This window comes from Staurois parvus, unplaced genomic scaffold, assembly GCF_062004578.1.
Source record: "Staurois parvus isolate SC_StPar_1 unplaced genomic scaffold, SC_StPar_1.0 ptg000439l, whole genome shotgun sequence".
Lineage (NCBI taxonomy): Eukaryota > Metazoa > Chordata > Amphibia > Anura > Ranidae > Staurois > Staurois parvus.
The window spans coordinates 4,577,687-4,592,813 of NW_028318235.1; the positions used below are offsets into that span (position 1 = coordinate 4,577,687).

The 15,127-nt window shown below is 40.8% G+C and overlaps 1 protein-coding gene across 1 annotated transcript in view; it reads right to left on the minus strand.

Annotated features, from left to right (window-relative positions):
• PIAS4 (protein inhibitor of activated STAT 4) overlaps positions 1-15,127 on the minus strand; it is a 138,409-nt gene that overhangs the window by 41,648 nt on the left and 81,634 nt on the right. Inside the window, exons 4-6 of the mRNA XM_089687897.1 lie at positions 3,846-3,887; positions 3,659-3,749; positions 3,444-3,572 (exon numbers count right to left, since the gene is read on the minus strand). Of these exons, the coding sequence (XP_089544023.1) occupies positions 3,444-3,572; positions 3,659-3,749; positions 3,846-3,887 (262 nt within the window). The remainder of the gene's footprint in view (positions 1-3,443; positions 3,573-3,658; positions 3,750-3,845; positions 3,888-15,127) is intronic.

The window sequence follows — 15,127 nt, forward strand, 5'->3', positions numbered from 1 at the left end:
GTGCCCAATCTACTGAAATTTATTTTTAAATGCCCTTCCAGACAGGGTGCCTCCTGATACAGATTCCAATAGAGCCCACATCTGTAGGACACCTAAGCCAGAGAGGGATCTGGGAGACATGGCAAATTATTGTCCAATCTCTAACTGTGACCTGAAGCTACTGATGAAAATATGCTATTAGGCTGAACAACTTTTTTTAGGAGTGCTATAGCCATATAGACCAGGTTGGATGCGTACCCAGACAGCAAGCGGCAGATCAGATTCTAAGAGCGATTTCATGTCGCTCCTACACTCGGTAGACAGATTGGGGGATACACAGGGAATGCTGCTGTCCTAAGATTTACATAAGGCTTTTGATCCCCTGCCCTGTCCCTTCTTCATAGCCTACAGAAACAGAATTCTGATCCAAAAGTTTCTTACTTTATTAAGGCACCTTATACTCAGACACCCGTCAAGATTATTGCATATGGTTATAATCAGATATAGGTTGCCTATAAACAGGTACTGGAAAGGGCTGCCCCTTATCACCACTGTTATTTGTGACTGCAATAGAGATGCTGGCAACAGCAAGCAAATCCAACAGTGCACAAAGCACTTGTAAGATTCAGAAAAGCGCTCTATTAACAGACGACTTGTTACTGATTATTACATAACCTTGCCCAACCTATTAAGGTCTTAACTTACTTTGGAATAATCTCGGTCCTACGAGTAAAATAAAATCGGAACTTCCCCCTTGGGTACTGGCATCTATTAAGACTTTGTTCCCCCCTTTAAGTGGTGTGCACATGCCATTCTATACCTCTGTATTCAAAATTCACCCCAGACATTTAAACTCTACAAAATTAGGCCCACTATAATTCTCTTTAGGCAGAATATGTTTTCAGGTTATTTTCTGACTAGGTATATACTCTTTCGTGGATGGGTAGAATAGCCACAATAAAAGTGACTGCACTCCCCAAAATATTTTACTGTGCTCCTTGCCGGTTTCGGTCCTTCCCCCTATTTCAAAAAATAATTCAAATGTTAATCTTTAAATTGATACGGGCCCTAGAGGATGCAGAGTTTCCCACACAATTCCCTTTGCTGCTAGATCGGTTGGAGGCATGGGAGTTCCACACCTCCTGAACTACACATGAGAAGCTTTGTCCCATTCTCTTATTTTTTGTCAACTGCTCGCAAAATTTACCACTCGAGGTCCCAACACACACCTGTGGCCCCTCTCTGCAATAATCCATCTTTTCCCCCTAGGCCACACTTTACCTCACTTTCAGCGGTGGATTAATAAGGGCTGTATAGGATAGGACATTTTCTGGACCACAGAGGGATTAGCTCTTCTGATTATTACCTTCATACCCAAAGGATGCCTCCCTCAGAAATGTTTCATCTTCGCCAAATACTCTCAAACATTCGGAGGACATTACTATGAATACTCTGAAAACAGGTACAGCGGTGTTCAAAATAATAGCAGTGTGTTGAAAAACGTGAATAAAGTTCAGAATCCTAATAGCTTTTATTTCCATACACACAAATGCATTGGGAACACTACACATTCTTTTCCAAATCAAAAAACATGAAGAAAAATATCAAATTTGTGTTCCTCTAAAAAAATTGAAGAAAAGTGATTAGACTGTTAAAAAAAATAGTGTTTGTATTCTTCTTTACAAAAACTCAAACATTCACTATATAAACTGAAAAAATGTTTGAAGATTTTGCTTTCCTTTGAATCACTTAATATTTAGTTGTAGAAGCACTGTTTCTGAGAACTGCTGTACATCTGTGTTGCAAGGAGTCAACCAACTTCTGGCACCTGTGAACAGGTATTCCAGCCCAGGATGATTGTTCTTTATTTCTGTTTTTGCCTCAGAAACTGCATTTCTGAGGTCACCCTACAAGTTTTCTATTGGATTAAGATCCGGGGATTGGGCTGGCCACTCCATAACGTCAATCTTGTTGGTCTGGAACCAAGATGTTGCACGTTTACTGGTGTGTTTGGGGTCGTTGTTTTGTTGAAACACCCATTTCAAGGGCATTTCCTCTTCAGCATAAGGCAGCATGACCTCTTCAAGTATTCTGATGTATTCAAACTGATCCATGATCCCTGGTATGCGATAAATAGGCCCAACACCGTAGTATGAGAAACATCCCCATATCATGATGCTTGCGCAATCATGCTTCACTGTCTTCACAGTGTACTGTGGCTTGAATTCAGTGTTTGGGGGTCGTCTGACAAACGGTCTTCGGCCACTAGACCCAAAAAGAACAATCTTACTTTCATCAGTCCACAAAAATGTTGCACCATTTCTCTTTAGGCCAGTCAATGTGGTCTTTGGCAAATTGTAACCTCTTCAGCACATGTCTTTTTTTCAACAGTGGGACTTTGCGGGGGCTTCTTGCAGATAGCTTGGCTTCACATAGGCGTCTTCTAATTGTAACAGTACTCACAGGTAACTTTAGACCTTCTTTGATCTTCCTGGAGCTGAGGGTTAGTGTTTAGGTCAGGGTCAAGGTCAAGGGTCAGGGTCAAAGGTCAAGGTCAGGATTTAAAAAAAATTGGTATCAGTGTCAGTTAGTGTTAATGTCAGTGTCAGTTAGTGTTAGTGTGTTTTAGGTAAAAAAAAAAAAAAAAAAAGACAAAAACAAAATGCGCACTATGGTTTCTGGGCTGTACTACGGGTACAAACAACAAATAACATACACATATATGGTATCGCTGCGATCGTCAAGAGCTGGAGAATTTATTTTGGGTTGCTGTTTGGTGGTAGGTTATGGTCATAACAAGAAACACATAGCTAAATAAAAAAAAAAAGGATTTTTTTTTACTATTTTTGGCCAGTTTTCCTTTGATAATAAAAAAAAAAATCAGGAGATATCCATTACCATTTACCACCAAATGAAAGCCCAATTTGTCCTGAAAAAATCAAGGTATAATCCACCTGGATGTGCAAAGTAGTTGTGATGACATGTACGGTTTTGCTATCACATGTCAACGGTGCAGAATTGTGCTTAGGCATTTAGATTTGTTTTACCCTTAGGCGTGAAGGGGTTAAATAAGGGCAATAATTGCCACCTGTTTTTCAAAGAATGAATGACCTCACTAATAAAACTCCACACTACTATTATTTTGAACATGCCCCTTTCAATTAGTGATTCAATTACACAGAATCAGCAGCATGCATGTCATGACTGTTGGGTCTGTTGGATTTCTATTACTCTACTACACCTGCTAGTAAATTATTTGCCATGTAGAAATATCATTTCTACCAAAAACAGTGATCAGGTTAGTGATGTCTGACTGCTACTATTTTGAACGTATGTATGTACATACATACCTATATATACATACACACACACACACACACACACACACACACACGTGAATTTGTGCAGCGCTTCTGTTATAGGGCAGTCGGGATGCTGTTAAGTTACACAAGCTACAATCTCACCTTGCCATAATTTCCCCAAGTTACCGTCACTCTGTTGCTAGCTGAAGACAGATACATAAGATTAGTGAGGTTTATGGGTCTGCATGGTCGTTTGGGTTCAACACCAGGTTTATTGGAGGGATAGTAACCCTGGAAAAACAGAAAAGCTTTCCATAATTAAAATGAACTACAACAATGTAAACAGAGTATATCAGGCATCAGTGTTGTCAACTCACCGGTACAGAACAATAGTTGTGATTAACCTTTACAGCAATATTAGGCGGGTACTGATCCTCCTGTGGGCAGCTGGTGTCTGTATAACAAATCCTTTAGGAAAAAAACAGGGGCATTAATATATAAAATGTTAATGTCTTCCACTGCAACCAATAATAGGGTCATAGTACCAATTTTTAAGCAACCTACCTCAAAACCACTTGAACAGATTTAGTGCCAGGGTGTAAATCTCTATATTAGAAAAAAAAATGCATTAGCCTTACAAAAGCAGACTAATTGAGGGAATGATACTTAATGTAAAATTAAAGTATTACTAAAGTCAATTTTAAAAAAATTAAAAACAGGTTATACTCACCTGCTCTGTGCAGTGGTATTACACACAGAGCAACCCCAAGCCTCCTCTTCTTGGGTCCTCCGCTTCTTCGTGTGTCCCCATAGCATGCCACTTGCTTTGGGAGCACACTGTCAGCTCACTCCCGAGCTTGTATCTATGGAGCCGCACTTGATAGGCACACGGACACACAGCAGGACTTAGCCCCACCCTCCCCCCCCCCTTTCCTCACTGCTTTGAATGACAGCAGCAGGAGCCATTGGTTCCTGCTGCACCTTTAGTTCTGTGTGAAGAGAAAGAAAAAAGTAGAAGAGATGCAGCCATGCACAGTGTTGAATCTATTCTCCCCTTTCTTTCCCTTCACATAGGGAAGGGGAGAAACAAAAATAGAAAATTTTACCCTAATGCCAAGAATGAATTTTTAGCTGTGGTATCACTTTAATCACTTGCCCTCCTGAAAATTTACCCCCTTCCTGACCAGACCATTTTTTGTGATATGGCTCTGCGTTACTTTAACTGACAATTGCAGTCATACAACGCTATACATAAAATTCAATTTATGTTATTTTATTCCCACAAATAACCGTTTATTTTTTGCACTATAAATAAAAAAAAGCCTGGCAATTTAAAAAATATTATACATTTTTATTTTTTTTGTTAACTTTTTGCTTGTAAACATACCAAAAAACATTTTGTACAAAATGTACTCAGTTACATGTCTTTAAAATGGCAAAAAAAAAAAAAAAAAAAAACCCACAAAGAAAACTACCAGTAAGTGTATAAATAAATGGTTAACGTGAAAGTTATAGCATCTACAAATGGCTGTATAAATACTGGAGTTTTAATCTTTTATACTAGTAATGGCAGCGATTAGCGACTTACAGCGGAACTGCAGCAGGCATTCTGACACTGGCCGAGAACAGACTGCCGCTGACCTCTCCAGTAAGTGCTAACAAAAAGCACAGACACTATACTAAATGATACGGTGCAGGAAAGGGGTTAACTGTGTGTTAGGGAGTGATTAGACTGTACTGCGTGGTGTTTTACTAAGGAGACCTGCTGCTGTCCGTCTCTCGCTGTGCAGAGAGATAGAAAGTAGCATGTCCATGCTGACAGAAGAGAGACTTGTGTTTACACACAGATCTCTCCCCTCTCAGCTTTGCCAACGATCACTGAGTCACGGCCGGGAATCGCCAGCCGGGAACAGCTGACTGACAACCCCAGGAGCCAATAGCAGTGCGGGTAGGGAGGCTCGGGCACCCCCTACCTGGAAATGTGAAATCATATATTTACGTGATTTTGCACAGCGCAGCCTCCCTGTAGCAGTACATCTGTTTTGGGGCGGTCTGCAAGCAGTTAAACCTGATGTTTAACCAAAATTAGATGGGATTTTCCTACACCATGTTAAAAATCCCAAACAAAATATATACAACAAATCAGCATGTGTACATCAAGCAAAAGTTCCTGAAGCTGTTGCTGTATGTAAAAGGATAACACCTTTAGATACTATAGTATGTAAAACTCAACAGCACTGCTCTTACCTTATATTGCATAAACCAGACTACTATCCATGTGCTCAATGATCCAATAAAGATCAATACGTGCAATCCATGAATAAAGTGCAGTCCAATATTACAAGTGCCACTGTGCTCCCCTCCTGTTTCCCCACTAACCAACCGATGGGGACTCTTAATACCCAAGAGTCAAAAACGCTTGAATCGCCAGCTTTTACATGTGGGTTCTCCTCTCCATCATGTCACCAACACCTCGTCCGATTTCCAGAAGATGGTATGTAAAGAGGATCGTAAAACATACATAGCATAATCCTGTATTTTTTACTTTATATAAAGGCGGGGACTTCCAATGATATCACGTCCGGCCAGTGGAATGCACTCTGCAGTGGCACTTCCGGCTCGGCAATACATGCCTGTTAAAAACAAAAGTTACACTCCCAAAGTAACTTGTTTAAGTATACAATAAAAAATACGGGATTACGCTATGTCTTATGATCCTCTTTGGCAAGGTGTTTGCGAAATGGAGAACCCACATGTAAAGCTAGTGATTCAAGCGCGTTTGACTCTTGGATATTAAGAGTCCACATCAGTCTGAGTGGGGAAACAAAGGAAGGGAGCACAAAACAATCCATGCACCCATAAAAACATCTACTGCACAGTGGCACTTTTTTTTTTACTTTATTTATTGGCACTTTATTGGACTATTGAGCACATGGATAGTAGTCTGTTTTATGCAATATAAGTTAAGAACAGTGCTGTTAAGTTATATATGGTATGGTAAAGCTGATGTTTAGGCATGCACTCCTGTGATACACGCGAGAAGTACAGCCCAACGAGCTTGGGCTGTACTTCTCCATTAATTATGTATGTGCCATGTAGTAGGCACCACTACCATGTTGACCTCTACTAGCTTCCAGGTCCTGCGTTGAAAGGCTGCCCTGAGGCTTAATTAACACACGAGGTCGCTTGCCCAGCACGAGTGCCATTCAGGGATCTATCTGTGCCAAGCAAGAAATGTCCTGTGAACTCCAAAAGTTACACAATTTTAACCAGACTAAGAAAAAAAAAAAAAAATTACCAGGTTAATCCTACATTAGAAACATTTAAAAGCTTCCTGTCCCAGCCCTCGCACATAGGTAAATCACAGCAAAATAAACCAACACACACACACGTCTTTACAGTGTTTTTTCTTAAACCTCCATTTACCCATGGGAGAATTACACCACCATGTATCTACTTTACAAATCGGTATCAGAGTGGCTCAAGCCCTTTCCGCCCAGGTAGATACCAAAATGTACATGAACCACCACTGGGGAATACATGATTCTCTGCCATCTTTAAAGGATAAGCACACCTTTTGTAACATGTTAAACACACACTCAGGGTGTAACATGTAACAAATCCCCTGCAACTCACCCCCCCCCCCCCCATCCCCATTGTGACAGCTAGCAGGGGACCTTCTCCTCCTGGCTTGTTGTCACAATTTAAAGAACACGGCTATGTGGGGCTTCACCTGCCCAGCCACACACTCATTCACAATATTCTGTGAATGGGAAAACTACAAGTTCCAAAAGCCTATGCTCCACAGCACCGTGGTAGCTCATTGAGCCTTCCTGTCAGTAAGTATGCTTGCCTGTATAGGATGTACAAGCAAGCAGATATAGTGACAGGTCAGAGGGAGACCTGCATGGCACCAGAGATCTGCTAATTGCTGGTGCAATCTTTAGAGGCTCCAGAAACAAAATAAAATGCAGAAATTTTTTTACTTACAAAATCCAATACAGCTCATCATCCAAATAACCCCATTCCTGCAGTAAAGCATGGAGATGGTAATATCCTGTTATGGGGGTGTTTCTCTGCAACAGGTACTGGAGCACTTGTCAGGATAGAAGGAGAAATGAATGGGGCAAAATACCGTCAAATTTATGAGGAAAAACTGCTGCCCTCTGCCAGTAAGTTGTCAATGGGAAGAAAATTTACCTTCCAACATGAGAATGACCCAAAGCACACAGCAAAAACGAGCACACAGTGGTTGAAGAATACAAAAAAAAAAGTGAATGTCCTTGCATGGCCTAGTCACTGCCCTGACTTCAACCCCACTGCAAATCTGTGGAATTCCCTCATTACCATGCAAATCAGTGCATAATTTTTTAGACATTTCCTTTGAATTTTTGTTGCTATTCTGCCTGTTACAATATACCTACCATTCGATTGTTAGACTGATCATTTCTTTGTGAGTGGGCAAACATTCAAAATCAGCAGGGGATCAAATATAAAAGTGTGTACACATAATTAATATATATATATATATATATATATATATATATATATATATAGAATATAAATATAATCCAGCACACAGGGGCCGACCTGTAGTAGTAAATGTACTATAGGGCGGTCCTTAAGCGGTTAATGGACAATTGCGCGGTCATGCAATGCTAACACTGTACATAAGTGAAATATCCCCCCCACAAAATAGCGCTTTCATTTGGTGGAATTTAATCACCTATTCGTTTATTTTTTGCGCTATAAACAAAAAAACTGACAATTTTGAAGAAAAACCACCCCCAAAAAACAAAACAAAAAATTAAATATAAATTTATACATACATAACACACACACACACACACACACACACACACACACACACACACACACAAAATCACACACACACAATCACACAATTTAACTGAACTTGAGCAGTTCTGATAAGAAGAAGAGTGGGCAAATATTGCAAAGTCTAGATGTGCAAGGTTAGTACAGACATATCCCAACAGACTTAAGGCTGTAATTAAATCAAAAAAGTAGTTCATTAAAATACTGACGCAAGGGGGTGATCCTTTTTCTAACTCAGTTATTGTTTCTGAATTTTTAAAAATGTCTTCTGACATGTTTGTTTTATCCAGCTGTATTTCAGATATAACACCAACATTTCAGGTTGCAAATTAACAAAACGTGATTTTAAATACCCACTGTAAGCAATGGAAATGAACAAACCTGTGGAATGCGTACAAAAATCAAGTCCAAAAAAAAAAAAAAGTTCATGTCCATAGGTGGATTAAACCACAACTCCTTAGTCCAGGCAATGGAATCAAGAGTAACTAAAAACCTCTTGCTGCATTTGATGCCGCTTCTCACAAGATTAAGGAAACTTTACAAATGACATACCAACAAAAAAAGAGAGAACACCAAGTGCTGTGGAGTTAAAAGCTTTAATTGTCAAAATAAATGAAAATTGACTACTAACAAAATTAAAAAAAGAGATATACGCCAACACTCCCAGGATGGGCGCCTCTCTATACGCACACTTGTAGTCCTGTTTAGCAGTGCTGTCAGTTAGAGGAATAGCTACAGCTGAAGGACAGACCAGAGCTATGTACATGGGCACTGTGTGGACAGGGAATCTCCTTGATGATGTCCCATGCGATCGGCGCAGTGGGCGACTACACATTTTAAAGGACCTCCTATGTCAAGCTTTAAGGAGGTCCTTTGTAACACAGCCACTGCTCCGCCCACATGCTTCGTCATCTAGGAGACTCCCTACAACACACTGCAGCTGAAGGACAGACCAGAGCTCTGTGCAGGGGCACAGTTATTCCCCCATCTGACAGCACTACTATCCAGGACAAGAAGTGTGAATACAGAGAGAGGCCCATGCAGGGAGTGTTGGTATACATGGTTTTTCTATTTTAATTTTGTGAGTGGTCAATTTGCATTTGATTTTACCATTAAGGATCCATGTATAATGGGCGTTTTACTAACGCTGGTGATGTTAGCTGTGTAAAGTCACGGTAAAAACTTGAGTTTTTCAGCGTTTTTGCATTAGCGTTTTTTTTTTACCAATGTCCAAAAACGCCAGTTTGCCACGATTTCCCACGTTTTTCAGCGTTCAAGAGTTTTTTTACAGGTAAAAAAACTCCTCTAGAAACACTAGTTCTGGGGTTTTTTCCCAGCCAAAAAGTGCTGATTACAGTCTACGTGTACTTGGACACATAGGATAACCTGCTGGGGAGTTTACTGGCTGTAGAAAAAAAAAAAAAAAACGTCAAGCGCCAAAAACAGCAGCTGTAAAAATGTCCAGTGTGCATGAGGACTAAACATCTGTAAGTGGGTACACTAGAGAACATGGTGTAAATGTTGAGGGTTGCACACAATTCTTCCTTAACAGAAGATATTAAAACATTGCAAATCGCAGAAGACACCTCTAACAAGACTGGAAATGCAGTCAAGAGTTTCTCCCACTTATATTTGCTAGCTGCACTATGCACAAAGCACACGTCAGGGTCTCCAACACTGGGCTCGACAAATCCCAGGTGCCAGGACGCCATATCAGCTAGAAATTGCATGTTGGCACCTGGTCTTTTGTCAGCCATCTGCTGTCAGGCACTGGGACACCACTTCATCAATCCAGGAATTTGAAATCCCTGCTGCTTATATATCCTATCTGTACCTCAGAATATATGGACAAGGGCATTGTAATTGGTCAGCACCATCACATGGACAAAGCTGACCAATAAGAATCCATCTAGCCTGTCCTGTCAGTGCTTGGAGGAGAGGAGAGAAAGCAGTGGGGATTTCAAATCCAAGGAGTAGTGAAGCAGTGTCCTGTTGCCTGACAGCAGGGGATCGCAGGACACTGGTACAATGGGACCGGGGGTGACGGGGAGGGGGGGTTCAGCGTAAGGTGAACTTACACTTTCAATGTGTCATCCCCGCCAGCTTCTTTTTTTGGAGAGGGCTACAAACATTCGGAAAGGATGGATACAATGTGGATTGGCTACAAGGCTTATGTCCCCATGCTCTTAGTTGACGTTCCGTCTACGGTACGGGGATGGGCTCCAGGTCTGTTTCATGCCTCGTTTCGATGTGAGGTTAAAAAAAAAAAAAAAGAAGGGGAGGCAGGAATGGCAACGCAGTCTGGGCTGCTCAGTCTATAATGCCAGGCCTATTTTTTGTCCAAGTAGGGCCCTGGCACCAGGTGCAAGCAATTCCTGGACATGCAGTTCCAGGCGCTGTGCAGCCGATTTGAAAAATTGGTTCCTAACTATTAGCTGGCTCCGAGATTCAAAGCAAAATTTGTCAAGCCCTACGCTAAACGGAATAAAAAAAAAAAAAAAAAAAAAAAAAAAAAAAAAAAACAGACCAGCCTAAAAATCAGATGCTACTAAAGCCAGCCAGCTCCCCCTCCCCCATTCCAAATGCCAAAAGAGGAGGAAAGCACAAAGCCAGAGGCTCCTGTTGCCACCACTGCCGTCTCTCCTCCAGCTTCCTCCTTCATGCATTAGAAAACATGGTCTAAATTTGCAGATCTCACATCCCGAATGGGAGTAAGCTGGACTGGGAGCAGAGACAACACAAACTTGCCTCCTCCTCCATATGTTCCAGAAGCTATAAGTGAAGCCAATGCGTAGGAACCAGAAAAACCCTGCCCCTTCGGAAAGCAATACCAGGAGTTTTCTGCACATGCCACCAAGGGAACCAACAGGGTGGGACAGGCCAGGGCAGTACTGGCAGCAACTTGTCAGATCACTCGGTGACCAGCCCCATCAGAATTGATAATGCGAGCAAGGCACCAGTTTCATATAACAAAAGGATTTAACAGTGATCACCCAACTTTTAAGAGCATAAAGAAAAAAAAAAGGGACTGTCTACAAGTTCGAAGATTTTATGGCATATGGCTTTTTAGTCAGAATGGTTACCAAGCCTCATTATCCTACTGATCAATACACTTTAGCAGTTTGGAACTTTTGATGTATTTATCAAAGTTAATTAATGTGTTACTAGAGGTTTGCTAATTTCACTGAAGTTGGACCTATCTTCAAGGGTGACAAAGTGAATAATGAAATCACATTGAAAATATTTACCAACTGAAGGAATAGTGCAAAATCCTGAACCTATATACAGTTGTGCACAAAAGTTCACATACCCTTGGAGAATTGGTAATAGTATGTACCACTTTTAACCACTTCCACGATGCCCTATAGCAGAAATACTGCTACAGGGCAGCAGTTCTGCGCCATTCGCGGCCTCGGCTGTCATCACCGGTTCCCGGCCGGTGATTCCACGTCGGAACCTGGCGAACTCTGAGGATTTCCAACTTGGAGAGATCTGTGTGTAAACAATACAGATCTCTCCTGTCAGCTCTTGCACACTGCTTTGCATACAAAGCAGTGTGCTTACAGTGAAACAGCACAGTTAACCCTTTGATCGCCCCACGTTAACCCTTTCCTGCCCATTGCGATTAGTACAGTGTCGGTGCTTATTAGCACTGATCAGTGTATTGGTGTCACTGAGGAGGTCAGTGACACCAAGTCAGTTCCCCCCAGTGTCAGAATGCCCGCCACAGTCCCACTATAAGTCTTTGATCACTGCCATTACTATTAAAAAAATTCCGCAATTTGTAAACACTATAGCTTTCACATAAATCAATTTACACGTATTGGGATTTTTTTTTTTTTTTTTTTTAACAAAGACATCAATTTATGATGAAATTTGAAAAAAATTATTTTACTGGACATGTTTCGCAACTACAGCACGGTTGTCCAGTTCTGGGAGGATGTCCTATAACGTCCTCCCAGAACGCACCCGACGATCTCCATGATTACTGTGTCCTATGGACACAGCTGATCACGTGATGTGGAAAAGGCCAATCACAGCGGCCTTTTACCACGTGATCAGCTGTGTCCAATGACCCAGTAGATCACCGGGTAAATACAGCTGCCGGTTATCGGCTGCACTTGCTGTGACAGCACGAGGAAAGTACTGCCGATAACCGGAAATTGTCAGAGAACACATGATCAGTGCCTACCAGTGCCGCCCCTCCGGTTATGATTTAAAAAGGAGCCAAACAACTATATGATAATAAATGGCTTCATATGATCACTATCCTTAATCACTCCCTACCCGGCGAATAGGAAAATGACGGCTTAGCGGGACTCTCATCGATCCGGGTGGGCTTCATATGACGTCCTTCTCAGACCGCACTTTGAGCGTACCCACAGGGCTGTGTGGTGTGGCGAGATCTGTCACCAGCTCTGTACCTCGTACACAGCCGATGACAGATCTGTGTACCAGCCCGTTGCAAGTACCATGTGACCTGCTGTGACCAACCACAGCAGGTCACATTACAATTGTCAACAATGGATGGCTTCCTTTCATGTCATCTATTGTGTCACTAGCTGTGAGTGGTCATATACACAGACTGGGCCAATCACAGCCCATCTGTGTCAAGTGATTAGCCATGGCCAATCACTGCTAATCACAACAAAAAAAACCTGAATGAATCAATTTCAGTTAAATTCTTGCTTATAGCAAAGAAATTCTTTGATAATAAAAGATTCATTTAATGAGGATTTAAAATTACAATATTCCAGTATAATATGGGATGGAACAGAGAATGATTTGGATGAATAGATGAATTTTTTGAATAGTAAGAATAATATCTAGGTAGCGTAGGAAAGTAGTGGACAGAATATAAGTTTTCTGGATACAGAGGCAATAAAAGTAGGATAGGAAGATCATTACTAAAACGTTCTTTAAAAAAGGTACTAAAAAGGTACTATCCCTAGGAATTCGTATATCCCAAGGAGTAGCTGTCATTATAAACCAGGGTTAGTAAATGTCCCGAAGGGACAATTTATGAGGATAAGAAGTAACAGTACTGGTAAAGAAGATTTTGAATTCCAGACTAATAAATTAGTAAACATGTTTATACAGAAGGGCTATGATAGGAAAGAACTAGAACAGGATAGACAAGTGTTTCCCTATTCATATTCCTACCCAAGGATAACGTGGATACCAACATGGGACTAGCAGTCGTGTTGAATTACAACGCACAGTATAAACAAGTAGAGTGAATCAAAAGAAGCAAAAAGTTTTGTTTTTTTTTTACCTGTGGGAATTGCTATTAGTTGTGCAAGAGCACAATACAACGAGATGGAAATCCTTTACTAATCCCTCGACAGGAAAGAATATTAATAACTTTATATTGTGTCATACTAAAGGAGGAGTCTATGCATTGACATGCCCCTGTAAAGACATTTATGTGGGGAGAACGAAAACAGCATTAAAAGATCGTATTAACCACTCGCCCTCCTGAGGATTTACCCCCTTCCTGACCAAGCCATTTTTTTGTGTTAGGGCGCTGCGTTACTTTAACTGACAATTTGCGGTCATGCAACTTTTTTTCCCCATGAATTGAGCTCTCTTTTGGTGGTATTTGTTTGCCTGTGCGGGTTTTTTTTCTTATTTTTTGCGCTATTAAAAAAAAAACAAAAAACACACGACAATTTGGGGGGGGGGGGGGGGGAATTGACTTTTTGAAATTGACCAGTTGCTGCCCGGTCTATAGCAAGATGGTGGCCGAGCGAAAAGCTTGTCCCTCCGGGTGGACACCATGTGGTGTCCTTTTCGGAACGCGCATTGCGCATGCCCGCAGGAACGTGCTGTGGCGAGATCTGTCAACGGTCGTGTACCACGGACACGGCCGATGACAGATCTGTGTACCGGCCCCGTTGCCAGTACCATGTGACCTGCCGTGACCAATCACAGCAGGTCACATGACCATTTTATACAATGAATGGCTTCCTTTCATGCCATCCATTGTATATAAGTGTCTAGCTGTGAATGGTCACAGCGATCACATGCACAAGCTGGGCCAATCACAGCCCAGCTGTGTCATGTGATTAGCCATTGCCATATCACAGCTAAATCGCAAAAAAAAACAAAAAAAAAAAAAACCCTGAATGAATCGAATTCATTCAGGTAAATGCTTGCTTATAGCAAAGTAATTCTTTGCTATAAGCAAATTGTGTGAAAAAAAAAAAAAAAAAATGAATACATAAATACTGATCACTTTACCAAAGTAGTACAATGTTACTATGGTAACATACTACTTTGGTCATAGTGCAATAAGAAAAAAAAAAAAAAATCTTAAAGACAAAAAAATAAAAAAATGTTTCCATACTGTCACCAGTCAGTGTCCCTAATCACCGCCATCCCAGTTATATGATGATGCTGTACTGCACTGGTGACAGTATGTAAAAAAAAAAAAAAAAAAGTGAAAATCTTTTTAATTTAATTTTCCAAAAAATGACAAAAATTACAACTTGAAAAAACTCACCATGCCTGTTATGAAGTACGTCAGACTGTCTACTTTGCAAAAAGGGGTTATTTGGGGGATCTGTACTGTTCTGACATTCTTGGACCTCAAGAGATTAGATTGGCTGTCAGTACTTCAGGATCAGTAAATTTTCAGATATATAATATAGTTTGTGAATGCTATAAACTTTGCTACAGGCTAAATAAATACTAATTTGGGCTATTTTCACCAAAGAAATATAGCAGAATACATCTTGGCCTAAATTTATGATTTATTTGCAAATTTTTATAAACAGAAAGAAAAACGTGGGTTTTTTTTTCAAAATTTTTCGGTCTTATTTAGCCAATTTAGCAAACAATAAAAACCCCAGTGGTGATTAAATACCACCAAAAGAAAGCTCTAATTGTGTGAAGAAAATTATAAAAATTTAACTTGGGTATAGTGTTGTATGACCGCGCAATTGACAAAGTGTGACATCGCTGAAACCTGAAGATTGGCCTGGGCAGGAAAGGGGTAAAAGTGCCCT